The sequence below is a fragment of the Egretta garzetta genome, unplaced genomic scaffold, assembly GCF_000687185.1.
Source record: "Egretta garzetta isolate BGI_Z169 unplaced genomic scaffold, ASM68718v1 scaffold452, whole genome shotgun sequence".
Taxonomy (NCBI): Eukaryota; Metazoa; Chordata; class Aves; order Pelecaniformes; family Ardeidae; genus Egretta; species Egretta garzetta.
The window spans coordinates 99519-113031 of NW_009258796.1; the positions used below are offsets into that span (position 1 = coordinate 99519).

Genomic DNA, 13513 nt, shown 5'->3' on the forward strand with positions numbered 1-13513 from the left:
CTTTAGCTCCCTACATAACAAGTGAAAGCAGCACGCTGCATATTTTCTGGAATCAAATTTAGCTAACCTCCTGTGAGCTATTTCCAGATAGTTTCCTAGGAGAATGCTGGGCACAGGAACACAGAAGCAAATACTGGATCTATCCAAAATCAGAAAGGAAAGATGCTGAACAGAGTTATTACCCAAAGATCATACCAACCTTGTAGAAACAACTAATAGCATAAGAATTTTCTTACAACTTAAACATCAGAATGACCTCTAAAAATCAGCTCGAATGAAGTTAATGACAAACTGCCTATTTCAAAACAACCAGTTATAGCAGATGACTCTGCTACCTGCAGAGAGATGAACACCTATTCTCAACTGCAGTTCTACTCAAAATATTCTAGTCTTGATAGACATAGCGTCACAGAAATCTGCTGTAGATAATTTTGGGCTGTTACCAGTGAATCCCAGTCAACAGTAGAATTTAAAAGAGAGTGATGAAATGCATTTTTACTTTCACCCACTCATTTTCATGAATTTTTACGTTGTTTTATATTATACCCTAAAGAGTCTTAGGAAAAGCCTTATAAGCGTAAGAAGTTGCTGGTGTTATATAAGTTGTCTCAAAAAAGCGTAAGAGGTAAGACAGAACCATGGGACCTGGCTGCCAGAATACGCTGAGAGTTATGTCCTTACAGAGAGAGGTATTTTTCCCTAGACACACTGGAAACCACCATTCAAAAAAAGGAAGCAGGAGATAAAATTTTGAATATATAATATGGGAAAAAAAAAAAAAAAAAAAACCCACCACCATATTTTTGTAAAAATTGCACATTTAGTGACCAAAATTCTCTGCTTACTCCATGTCCCCTTTCTGGACTGGAATGGTATGCAGAAACAACATACCTTCATGGTTGGGTCCTTCTCTACTAGTGGGCGACAATATACAGGCACGGGGACGTTTTTCATGCGAGTGTCCTCCTGACCACCATTGGGACTTAGCTGTGGGGGAAGAGAAGATGAAAAAGACAGTACGAAGCTGTAAACACCAGGCTATGGTAAGAGAGATGTAAACGATACAGCAGAGCAGAACTTATTAGTCATCTAGGTGGGTGCTGCTGAGGCTTCATTTCGCATCTCATATAAACAGAGTCCCTACAGGGATGGGAGCAACTTATCCAAGAAACGTCCTCTCTCGCCGTGATACAGTGCCCCAGTTGCAGTCAACAGAGGCTACACGCTGCGCTACTGACAGAGAAAGGAATGCTGATGGATGCTCCCCACAAAGAAGTCACAACACTGGTGTTCCCTTCCACTGTGGCCTGAAATTCATCCACTTCAGGACTGACTCCTTCCTTTCAGGTGGTCTTTGACCAGTTAAATGAGCTATAGGCCAACAAACGAGGCTGGTGACATTTGATTTTGTGTTACTGCTGGGGAGAAGTGGGAGCAAACTGCACTGCATTTGGTTTTTATACTGAACAACTGGTAAAGTTCTCAGAGTATAAATGAAGCTTCTAACGTTCAAGCCCAATTATAATAACAAAGAAAATAAAAACAAGTACAGGGCTCTGGACAAAGAAAATTAATAATTTTTGGTTTAGGGTAGGTTCTTTCAACACCTTCACCTTTTCAACACCTTCATGCAGAGGAATGGGAGAGCTAGGCTTCACTGGTTTGGCTGTGGGGGACGATGTCCCCTCACCCTGTCTGGCGAGCGGTCCCTACCTGCTTGTACTTGGCAGGGAGGCTCCAGCCGCAGGCCTGCAATCGCCCGTCATCATTCCGCACGTGCTCCCGGACCTGGCGGTACTGCTCCCGTTTCTGCTCACGACGTGCCGAAGACGTGCAGTCACTGAGGAGAGAAGGAACAGCGTTACTGCTCGACCTATGGTTAAAAACAGAAGCCGAAGGTGACGGGAGCATCACTGTAGCAGGGGGAGAAAACACAAAGCAAACCAAATCCACCTTTCTGCAAACTGATGCAGGAAATTGTAGAGAGAAAATACCTGTTAAGAAGCAGACACAGGCATCCCTAATCTCTAACTTCCTGATACCTGAATGACGTGGCAGGCCAGATCATTGTCATCTCCACTTCAGTGCTCCAAGAGCACTCCAGAAACAAGGAATCAACCTTCCATAAGACCTATGAATCTATGAGATTATACCAATTTTTGCTTATCTGTTACAATTTATGGATCCAATGTCGCCACCAGGAAGGCATTTTGAGTTCTTCCCTTCGTCATTGTAGTCAACTATTTATTTTCCTGCCCATTTTAAAGCTTTCTCTGCTGACAAGCAAAATATGCGTTTACTGCTGTTGAAACTGCTGGTTTCAACAGAACAACTCCAGCTTTGCACTGGCAAAGGTTGAAAGCAAAATTGATCTGTGAGCTCTTAAGATACGTTTTAATATAAACAAAGGCGTTTTGAATACCAGTTCCATCTCTCAATAGATTTTTAAAGTATCATTCCAAGGTACGAACAACATCAGCAAAAAAATCCCATCCAAAACAAAACCCTGTACACTCACACAAATAACAACATATATGCTTAAAACAAAACCAGCCCCCTGCTAAAACAAAACACTTCCCTGCACATGCTTCCTCCCCTGGGGAGAGGATGAGAGAGCAAACAGCTGCTGACAGCAGTTAGTCCCATCATGTAATGCACTGCTGAGAGGCACTCAGACACCACTCAGTGACGATGATATTGTAATCAGGTAACAAGAACAGAATAAAGGCAGTGGGTATCTATAAAATACAAATTTACCCTTCTAAAGACAATCTCTCTTCTCCTGATCTAGCGCCTTTCCAACAAATCCTGATTGCACAAGTTATAATACTTTACCATCGCATTCTCCAAAGCCCTTCCACAAAAACATCCCACATACGAAACCGTACAGTCTCGTAATGGTAGAACACATGCATTTTGAAGGCAAGCAAAGCACAGGCGAGTTTTCTCCCTTCGTGTCAGAGACATAAAAGATAGGAGAAGAGTTTGCAGTAGCAACACGTAGAGGCTCTTTATTAGCATGGTTAAGATTAAAACCAAATCTTTTAACCTAAACGTGCTGTTCATCAAATCCATAGCTTTCCAATTTAGAGAGAAGGATGTTGTGGGGGACCGTGTCAAAATAATCAGGTAACAAGAACAGAATAAAGGCAGTGGGTATCTATAAAATACAAATTTACCCTTCTAAAGACAATCTCTCTTCTCCTGATCTAGCGCCTTTCCAACAAATCCTGATTGCACAAGTTATAATACTTTACCATCGCATTCTCCAAAGCCCTTCCACAAAAACATCCCACATACGAAACCGTACAGTCTCGTAATGGTAGAACACATGCATTTTGAAGGCAAGCAAAGCACAGGCGAGTTTTCTCCCTTCGTGTCAGAGACATAAAAGATAGGAGAAGAGTTTGCAGTAGCAACACGTAGAGGCTCTTTATTAGCATGGTTAAGATTAAAACCAAATCTTTTAACCTAAACGTGCTGTTGAGAGAACTTTTGCCTTCACCTAAACTCCCTGTCAACAGGGTTGGGTAAGACATTCCACCCCGTTGTGCCAAGGCCGCTATCACACACTACCACAAAAGCCCTGCATCATTCTATCGTGCAGTCTGCGAACACTAGTGCTGAACTAGGGCCCTGCTGAGATGAACCGTCATGGCCTAGAAAGCCACAGCAGCAATATGTTTGGGAGGACAAAGTTTGCTGAGCCCATCCACATGGCAACTGATGAGCGAAAGATCAGGGAGATAAACCACAAGAGACAGAAACGTATTAACATCACACATACTTTTTTTCAAGTGGAAACCAGCTTATTTTAAGAGAAGCTGCTATCTGGGAGAGCTGCAGGGGGACCTGGCTTGGCACACAGCATGCAACTCACTCTTCAGGGAAGAATTCCAGGGTGCGGCTGCCAGAGGAGATCTGGCACATGGTGTGACTGCGGCGCTGGCTGAACCCTGCCGTTGTGGGAGACTTGTAGTGGATGTTCACAGATGGGTAGGTCCTCTTTGCTGGTGGGGGACTTGAGGAAGAGCTGAACAGACGGCTGAAGCTAGGGACAGGAAGAGGCCAACAAATATGAGAAAAGGTGTGTGGGGAGACAACACACCATAGATTCACAACAGGGGAAGCAAGAAATATGCAATCAGGGGCTGTAAGCCCTTCGTGAAAACTGCCCTATTTCAAACATCGAGCTCAATCTTCAGTTTGATTGACGTAAGGTGGTTTTAGCTTCCAGAAACAGACACCTTCTGTAAACAGCCCTTTATTAAAAGTGATTATGGCTGTATGTATGTTCCCATTCCAGGGTATTCGAGATCTTTTTCAGCTTGTAAAACAGAACTAATGTGGATGGTTCAGATCTGATTTTAATTTCACTACGGACAAAGGAAGCCCTTGAAGGCAAAAGGGTTCAGCTAACAACACTTTTAGTTGACGTTTCATTCATGTCAAGAGTCTATTAAGTTGCTGCCTAAAGTATAAATGGCAATGCTTCCCCTTTTCTTAATCTCACATAAACCACCAAAGAACTTACAACTGCCAAATGGTGGATTTCTTCTTCTCCTGGACGGATGGGTGCTCACGGGAAGCCCTAAGGACAAACACAGCAGAAGCAAGTTAATTTCTACCCAAATTTCTGCCAACCAGCAGGCCATTTTCATCAAGGAAGCCATGTCAAAATTCAGATTTCACTCTAACATGTTTCAAAACACAATGGAGAAAGCGACAGGCTTTAATGTAAGCACACTCAACCACTTTATGTTTCAATGTTGACATGAAGTGCAAGTAGGTGGGTTCAATTTGAAGTTTTATCAACTCCCTGCAACATTATCATTGCCACAGTACAGCCTGGTAACTACAAACCCCAGCGTTATGTTCACTTCCAGCCATAGCCTTTAGAATTCATTAACAACTGCCCAGTGTCTCCAAATTACAATGGCAACTCGAGACTTTCAGCCCAGGTTCAGGAATAAAGAGAGAAATAATTAGGTATTAGGAGAGAAGCATCTACAGTTTGGAAAACTTTTGGCACTTCTCAACCCGTATCTTGGTAGGGGTTCCATTGACCACAAGGTCAAACATGGCCAGGTTCTGTCCTAAATAGGAATGTTCAGCAACACCCAGACTCACCTGATCATCTCTGTCCACCTGACAGCCTCCTGGAGCTCCATCAACCTCTCTTTGTATTGATTGCGCTCCATCAGAACCCGGGCCATTTCCACACGGGTGAAGCGGCGGCGCTGAGCTATGGGAATGTTGTCCTGCAGGGGGGAGGAGCACTGCTTCAGCCAACAAAAGATGGAAGGGGATTGATGTTAGTACAGGGCAAGTCAGGAGACAGAAAGACATATTTGCTAGTTCTCTTCCTGTTCTGTTTGATTACCCCTGGATTTCCCCCTATGAGATGCTAATTCTAGACAAGTGATCTCCAAACTATGGTCCACAGACCTCTGGGGTGTTCTGCAAACCCATGGAAATTAGAATTAGAACCACCACCCAATTGAAAACCCCACCCAGGGACTATTGCCAGCAAAGTGCTTTGGTAGTCCACAAGGAATTATGAGAGTTGACAGTGGTCCGTTGGTCCAGAAAATTTGGAAACCAAAGTTTTAGTTCATTAGCAAATCCAGTCACAAGCAGCAGGGAGCACCATGTAATGCCATCTGCCCCCTCAAGAGGACTAGGAAGGAGGCGTTCTGTTAGTACACACTGTTAAAGGTGTAGGGCACAAGAACCTAAAGAAATGCCTTTTCCACTTTGGTGACACAACTCGGCTTTCCAATGAGGGCACATGCAGCTTTGGGTTAGGAAGCAACAGGAATGAGCTTCTGTTTGTACCTTTTGAGGAGTGGAAAATGGGAATAACATGGCTAAGTTAGGGAAAATATCTGCCCAAAAAGAAATCTTAAGGATTTGGGGAACTCATTACTGGGAAGCAGCACTGGGTTCTGCCTAGACTGTGGCAATTCCCAAGCTCAGCCTGGCTGGTGAGTACTGCTGAGAGCACAAATTACTGCGAGAACACAAATTAACCAAGTCCCTCTCCCGCCTCCCTGGACTTGGAATAAACCTGGATGACTAGTCAAAACAAGAAGTGTATAAATGAAAAGGGATTTTATAAACTTTTTTTTAAAAAAATTTAAAAAACCAGCGCTCCTGTCAGTTCAGCTTAGAAGAAATCCAAACCTCTTCAGCATTTCGTAAGCACAACTTGAAAATTTTCCTACCTAAATTCTCAACAGACCAATTTCACCCCAGTTAAGTCAAGAGAATTAGCTAGAATTGAACCTGCTCCAATACCTTTCACAAAGGAAGAACACAGTAATATTGAAGTGCATCGAATTCCCTGTCCTAGCAGAGTGACATTTACAGGGAAAATTTCTGTTACTGCTTTGGTTTGCCTTTTCTTTTTGGCTACAGTTGGTCTTTGCTGAAAAGCCTCTACCTAAGCCAAAACAGTTTGAAGAGCTGTCATAGAAGACCAGTCCATGAGCCTTCTCTGCCTGTATCCTCTAACAGGCAGTACTGGCTTATGTAAAAGAAATCATGAGAAGAACAATGCCACAAGATTGAGATTACAGAACTAACAAAAGGCGGCAGTTACAGCTGCAAAGCTGTCTGTGTAACTTGGATTTCACTGTGCAAAGTCTTCATGCTTACAGCTTTGCTGCAAACATGGAGACAAGCTGTTCTGGACAAGCCTGACTATCACAAGGCCACAAGAGAAACCACGCTGCACACCAGACTGTAATTCAAAACTAGGCAGAATCAGATAAAACAGGAAGGTGCCGAGCAGGGCACCGCTCTAGCAGCGTTCTGCAGAAACCACCTTGTGCACGGAATTGCCACCGCGTCAGCTGCTCATCTTTGCCAAACTACGGCTTGGAAGTCATATGAAGAGGTCATCTCACAGCATCTATTAGCAATGCTCATCAGCAACAACCCACAGGTCACCAGCTTTGCCCTCATCGTTAACCAAGGCAGATCAACCTACACCCCAGGACTCACATATATGAAGTAATACAGAGTAAGTATATAAACCCCCTTTCCCCACAGGCATTTTAGTAATGTAATATACCAATTCGGTACAGAGATAGCTGCTTACATCCTCCACCTCCTCTTTGGGTTCTCGTCGGGCAACAATTGCTTCAGATTTCACTCTAGGAAACAGGAAGAAAGGCATCAAACCAGCAAGTGCTACCATGGCTGGCCCTGAGGTGCTTTGGGAGAACCCCCTATGGGAAGGTCTGTCTGCGTGCATCACAAGGAAACGTTTTCGAACTGCAAGCCAAGTGTTACAGATTATAAGATGCTTCTCTGAAATTTCTCCCTCTCTCTTGCAGCATGTTACTCTGAACAGCCTCACTCACACCACTCCATTTCTTTGGAACATTCCATGTAAGCCCCAAAATACTGACAATCAATTTCTATTTCAGAGCCGTAATATAGGTTCAAACGTTTGATGAAGTCTTAGCCATGGGAAAATCAAGCCGTTACCAGCAGTGAAAATGCTGGCTTAAGTTCTTCTTCCAGGCTGCTTCTGTTTTCAATGCAGTGCAAAAAGCCTCCAATGTGAAGAACGCTTTGCCATAATGGTAAAGAAGAGAACACCAAATCCGTGTTAATAAAATACTTAATGTATTCATCTGAGTGCTTTTAATTTCTTTAAACTCTTAAAACAAGGTGCAGTCATGCGGTCCCATTTGAATTACAAGCACTTTTATTAACAGCAGAGACACTGCAGAAAAAAAATTCTGTCCCCATCTACTGTAAAGGCACACTTGCCAGTTAAAGCTCCATGTCCCTACCGCGTAACATATTAAATACATTATGTATATTATGAGAGACTCAAAAAGGCATTTGAAAAAAATCAGACCTGCTTCCACTGCTTATGAGACTACTTTCATTTCAGACATTTTGAACAACGAAAGGACCAGCCTGTGCTGTTTTTAGTGATTCTGTGCTCGGATTAGAGAGGCAACCTTCTAGATTCCAGCTGCAAAAGAAACACTGTCCTCTGAATTGAGGTACCGCAGCGAGTAAAAATGTCATTATGTTCCTTTGAGCCCCGTGGGGCACCCTGAGTTTTATGGATGCGAAATCATCACAGGCTTTGCTCGGCATTTAGGCTTCGGTTTCTCTAGTTTTTGTGGAAAATAACTGGGATCTCTCCAAATGCTACCTGCGTAGGACTTGGAAATCTCTTTCGCCTCTTCTCATTCTTGACATGAACACTGAAACAATTAACAATACTGGCATTTAAATACTGTTTGTGGGAATCTGTATTAGCTCTTTCATTAAATGAACGAGCATTCATTCCTCTCAGAGCTGTCATGGCTGCTGTGAGGATCAAGCTCTTGGCAGTTTCCTTCCAAACTGTTGAGTTTGAAATCCCCCCTGCCTTTTTTTTTTTTTTTTTTTTTTTTAATTGCAAATTGAAACTCTGAACGCTCCACTCCAGGGAACCTGGATTTGCAGTTCCTGCTGCAGAATCCCAGTCCTGGGGAAGAAAATTCTGCGGGTTTCTAAGGTTCAATAACCCGTTTCAATCCAATAAAAACAACGACCACTAAAAGCATCTCAACCATCCACCATCAGCCTTGAGCTGCTCTGTAAGGTACCTTTGAATTCCAATGCCAACCTCTGTGAGGAGAACAGTAGAACTAACGGAGGAGCTGGGTTTGCCGTGGAGGAGGGGGGTTTGTTGCCCGTCCTCCCCACTCCCTGGGGCAGGTTGTGAATCACTCACCTTTTCAGCTCCTCCTCCAGCTCCTTGACTCTGGTTTCCATTTTGGCTTTGGCCTGCTTTGTTGCTTCGAGCTCTCCCTTCAGCACTTCTTGCTCTCCAGACAGCTGGTCCACCTTGGCAATCAAATCATTCTTCACAACGTTCAAAGCATTTCTTAAAGGTGTGAAAGGGACAATAAGCAAAAATGCCCAAACCCAGCAGCTGTCCATAAGAGAGACCTGAAACTAAAGTCACAGGCACTACAAGGGGAGTTGAACTGAGTGTATTTAAACAATTCAGTCCAGCCATAACTCATGAACATCTCGTTTATAACTAGGCAGGCAGTTCAGAGCACGCAACAGTTCCTTACTTGGTCTCCAGTAGCTGCGAGTTCTCCAACAGCAGATTCCCCACTTCTTTGCCCATCCCTGAAAAGAAAGGCCAGGCAGTTTTCACCTGCTCTCCTAGAAATACGAAGCTTGTGTGGCACTGCCTGACTCATGCTTGAGGAAGAGAAATCGCTTTTGTTAGGCCTCCCTAGGCTTCTGTGTCCTGCTGTGGAGAGTGGGGTGCCTCTTGCTGAAAGACCATGCAGCACACGCAAAGACACCCATGTGTCCTTCTGTGAAGAGCCCAAATGCAGACCTAGCTTCTTACCCCAACTTTCACAGGCTCCCTTGAGGGGGACAGAGAGGAGAGCTTCACTAACGCCAGTTAGGAGGAGTCAAATCTGTAACTCCTGGCTCACTCATGAGCTATTGCAACCATTTTTTATCAGCACTCACACAGAAAGAAGGTAGAAATTCATGGGGTTTTCCACAGAGGACAGCAGAACACTGTCCAAACTGCTGGCCAGATCTGCACATCAGTGCTTTTCTTTCTTTCTTAATATAAGCCAAATTTTCTGTTTCTCAGTACAGATTTGAGAACATGGCTGTGACCAGTTTCACGTACATGAAAGGTTTCCCATTATCAGCTTTCCACCAGAGCAATTTGAACAGGACTTTAGATTATCCATTGCCCTATCTACCTTGAACAGTTTTCTCACAGGTGTTTAAAATCTGAAGTCTCAGTCCCATCGCTTAAGACCCACGTTTAAGAAAACACCTACAGCAGATATAGTGCACTTGCACTCGGGCATCAACGTATGATGGCTGCAACATGCAGACTAGGCTGCAAGCACCTGGAAAAATCTGGGGCTAAGAGTGAAGGTCAAATTCAGTATTTCATGAAACCAAACAGAAAGCAATGTAGGGACCAAAAGCACATCTGGATTGCTTCCTGCTGCCAGGGACTTGCTGGCTCCCAGGGGCAGCTTCTGTCTTACAGTGGGGAGTAGAGGCTACCCGAGAGCTAAAGGCAGAGAGGCCCGTCCCTGCTGGGGGACAGTGCTGAGGGTTGCAGCTCATTTCTCACCGCAGGTCCCAGAGCATGAAGAAGTCTCACAACCACCAGTGTTTGTGCTGAAGCGCTCCTTGTCCTGCCCTCTGAACTACCTCCTCCTTTACAGCAAAGACATCAACAGTTTTCATGATCCATTATTTGCTGATTCATTAATATTTGCAATAAAATAAAAACAACACAAACTTGAAGCAAATGGAAGTTAGAGAAACATGGCAGCATACAAGAAGTGAGAACACATCACAACACTCCAACATACAGATCCTCTTCCCACAGTTAAATGGGATGAATTCATGATGGCAAAAGCAAATTCCCAGCAAGAATGGGAGTAAGAAGCAGCATTTTCAAATAATTTTTGAAAAATTATTAGACAGATAATTAATCACTTTGATGTTTCAGGCAGTGTGTTCTTTGGACACTGTGTCGAAGAATACTGCAACAGCCAAAAAGCGAGCGATGCTATCTGCAGAGTAAACTGAGGTGTATTTTTGGTTTGGTAAGGTGAATGACCTACAGCTCCTTTTTTTTGTGGCATGCCCTATGTTCATCAGAAGACCAAGACATCATGTGTTTCTTGTTTCTTTTTATTGATTATAAATAAATATTTAGCCATAAGACATTAAAATGGCACAAGGATGTTACAGGTGCTGAGGGACATCAAGGGAAATAGTTCATCCCCAATTTTTTTGGACTGAATGACTAAGTCTTTTTTTCTTCCCATTCTTGAGTCATCTATCCCTCGCTGCAGGTGCTTTGGGGAGAGAAAGGAGCTCTGGTGAAGAGGGTGAGCTGTCATGCCAGAACTAAAAGCCATACAGTGTCCCAACCATCAGTAGCAGTATTTGTATGTGCCACAGTCACAGCCCAATGCTTTAACCACTAGCCCTTCAGACATTTAAGCAGGTCTGTAGGGCTAGTCTGGCAATAAAGACAAGGATGAAGCCATCCAAGAGCCATAGAATGGACACTATGAGATAGCCTTATGCGCACTGTAATGGGAAAGCCCTGCTCATGGCAAAAAACCCACTGTGGAGTGACTAAAAGGAGATCTCTTCACCCCTTTGTGGCGTGGAGCAGAGGGGAGAGAGGTCTGGACAGAGCCCTGCCTAACAGAGCCCATCCTATGCTGCCCACCTCCAGGCAAATAGTGTGAAGCATCAAAGTGGATAATCAACGACAAGAAACAGAGAAGAATCCCCAAACCACCGCTACTGACCAGCTGCGTCCTGCTTCTTGGAGAGGTGATACCACCACCACAAAAAAACAAACCAAGGGAACGCAAGACATATGGAGGGATGTTGAATGAATGGAAGAAATTTAGAAAGAAATGCACATTAAAAAACAAAAGAAAAAAAAACAAAAGAAAAAAGGCCTTCGCCTTACCAAAGAAATCATCCCGTACTATGAGAGCCATCCCACACGAGAAAGGGAACAGAAAGAGATGGGGACAAAAGGGAAGAAAGGAAGAGAAAAAAAGCAGCCATTAAATACCAGTTTGTAAACAGCAAACAGAGCAGCTCATCAGCATGTGTACATCTGTGTGCGGTGCCAGTATATGTGATGCTCGGCAGTAACTGATCTACACCCTGTTCTGCTGCAGCCTGGCCTAACGGGGATGTTACACCCGCGACGTCAGGACACGCTCAAGATGAGCTCATCTGCTTCTTCCACCTCCACCATCTCCCCTGGATGGCACGTCTTTGGGTTTCCCAGCCCCACAACAAAGGTAGCTCAACAGACATTATGAGTAGGGTGGGGGAAGGACAGGGGCAGGAGGAAAAACAAAAGGGGTGGGGGGGTGGGGTGGTGGATATCAAAGCTTCATCTGGCCTTTTTGCACCGGCCCAAACCCACCCCTGCACTGCAACAAGCTCCAACTCAACTTCAGTGGGAGATTTCCTGAGAAAGGACCACGAATAAGTGGCTGACAGTAAAAACTCTTTTAACTGAAAGGATGATGCCATCTCTTTCTTTTGTAACCCCACAGAGCCACCACCAAGAGCTGCTGGCCAAAGGAACGGGACAGAGCTTAGTGCTGCACAGCATTACACTATCGCGCGCGGCCTTTACAACAGGGAAAACTTCATCCAGCTTGCACTGAAATCAAGAGAGATCCCCTTGACTTCATCTGAGACTGCATCAGGGCCCACGTGCATTTTATGGCAAGGTGCAAACCTTCTGATGACAGAGCAGTGAGTCTCCTTCACCAGAACAAGAGGCAGAGCTATCACTTAAACTCCTGCCAGAAAGGCAAAGCTTCAACAGAAGACAGAGGCTTTGCCACTCTAATCCAGCAAGAAGGCGTCTCTAATGTCACTGCAGCTACTCCAGAAGAGGGCCAGGATGCATCAACTAACCCACAGCGGCCATCGTGCACACGAAGGGGTTCCTTACAGCATGGTTTGCTGAGAGGAGAGCAGGGACCTAACTCAGTCCTGTGCCTACCCAAGCTCTTCTCCACGCACGGCACCGCTCCTGACAAAAATAAAGCACTTTGAGCCCCAAGACCTTGAGTGACAGGCCGGTGTAACACAGTGGAGCAAACCTGCAGAAAGCCACTAAACCGCAGCAGGCGTGTGAGCACGGAGCGGGGATGTCCTGCTGCCCAGGGACCCACTGGTGCAAGGCAACCAAGCCAGGCAAAGGTGGGAGAAGTCCGCAAAGCCAACCGTGTTTGGACAAGAGCAGGGGAGTATCACACGTGTATACCATGTCATTTGACCTCAACAAGGAAAAAAGAAGTAAGAAAGGAAACTGAGCAGAGGAGATACACACCTGAGAACTCCCCTATGGGCCATGTCCAGCGAAGCACAGAGAGACAAGGGAAAAAAGGAAGTGAAAAAAGGATCAATCAGTGACTGAAACCAACAAAATAAAAATTTTGTTCAAAAAAAATTAACAATGATTCAGCCATTTCAATGTCAAAAGGCATGAAATAGTAAGGACAGGACCTGCCATGACTGTAGATGGCATGACTCTACATACAGGACATTAAAAAAAAAAAAAAAAAAAAAAAAATCAAGGGAAGGTAACCCGTGGTACTACTGCAACCACATGCCTCAGCTACCCCCCTGCCTTTTCCAGACGTGAATCTCAGGCAATTGCATCTTCCTGAACTGGATAAACCTTTATTTTCTCTTTGTTTTCTCTTTAGTTAGTCGTGTACCACTAAATGCAGAACAGCTGGTTCCCACTGCTTTCTTATTTCCCCTCCCCTTCTGATTTTACCAACTAGATCTTCTGATAATAAACACGCTCTTCAACAATACTTCAGCTTGCAAAAGACAGTTGCATTTAAAACCTTTTTTCTTTCCCCCTTTTTTACAGTGCAGTGCTGGGACTCAGTTTGAGAATCCCATTTCAACTTCTGTACAAAAAACTATA

The 13513-nt window shown here is 44.3% G+C and overlaps 1 protein-coding gene across 1 annotated transcript in view; it reads right to left on the reverse strand.

The window, feature by feature from the left end:
- The window catches only part of MAPK8IP3 (mitogen-activated protein kinase 8 interacting protein 3), a 57027-nt gene that overhangs the window by 16083 nt on the left and 27431 nt on the right, over positions 1 to 13513 (reverse strand). The window contains exons 10-19 of the mRNA XM_035889345.1: positions 12905 to 12916; positions 11513 to 11530; positions 9099 to 9156; positions 8750 to 8902; positions 7079 to 7160; positions 5131 to 5261; positions 4535 to 4591; positions 3881 to 4051; positions 1714 to 1840; positions 892 to 987 (exon numbers count right to left, since the gene is read on the reverse strand). Of these exons, the coding sequence (XP_035745238.1) occupies positions 892 to 987; positions 1714 to 1840; positions 3881 to 4051; positions 4535 to 4591; positions 5131 to 5261; positions 7079 to 7160; positions 8750 to 8902; positions 9099 to 9156; positions 11513 to 11530; positions 12905 to 12916 (905 nt within the window). The remainder of the gene's footprint in view (positions 1 to 891; positions 988 to 1713; positions 1841 to 3880; positions 4052 to 4534; positions 4592 to 5130; positions 5262 to 7078; positions 7161 to 8749; positions 8903 to 9098; positions 9157 to 11512; positions 11531 to 12904; positions 12917 to 13513) is intronic.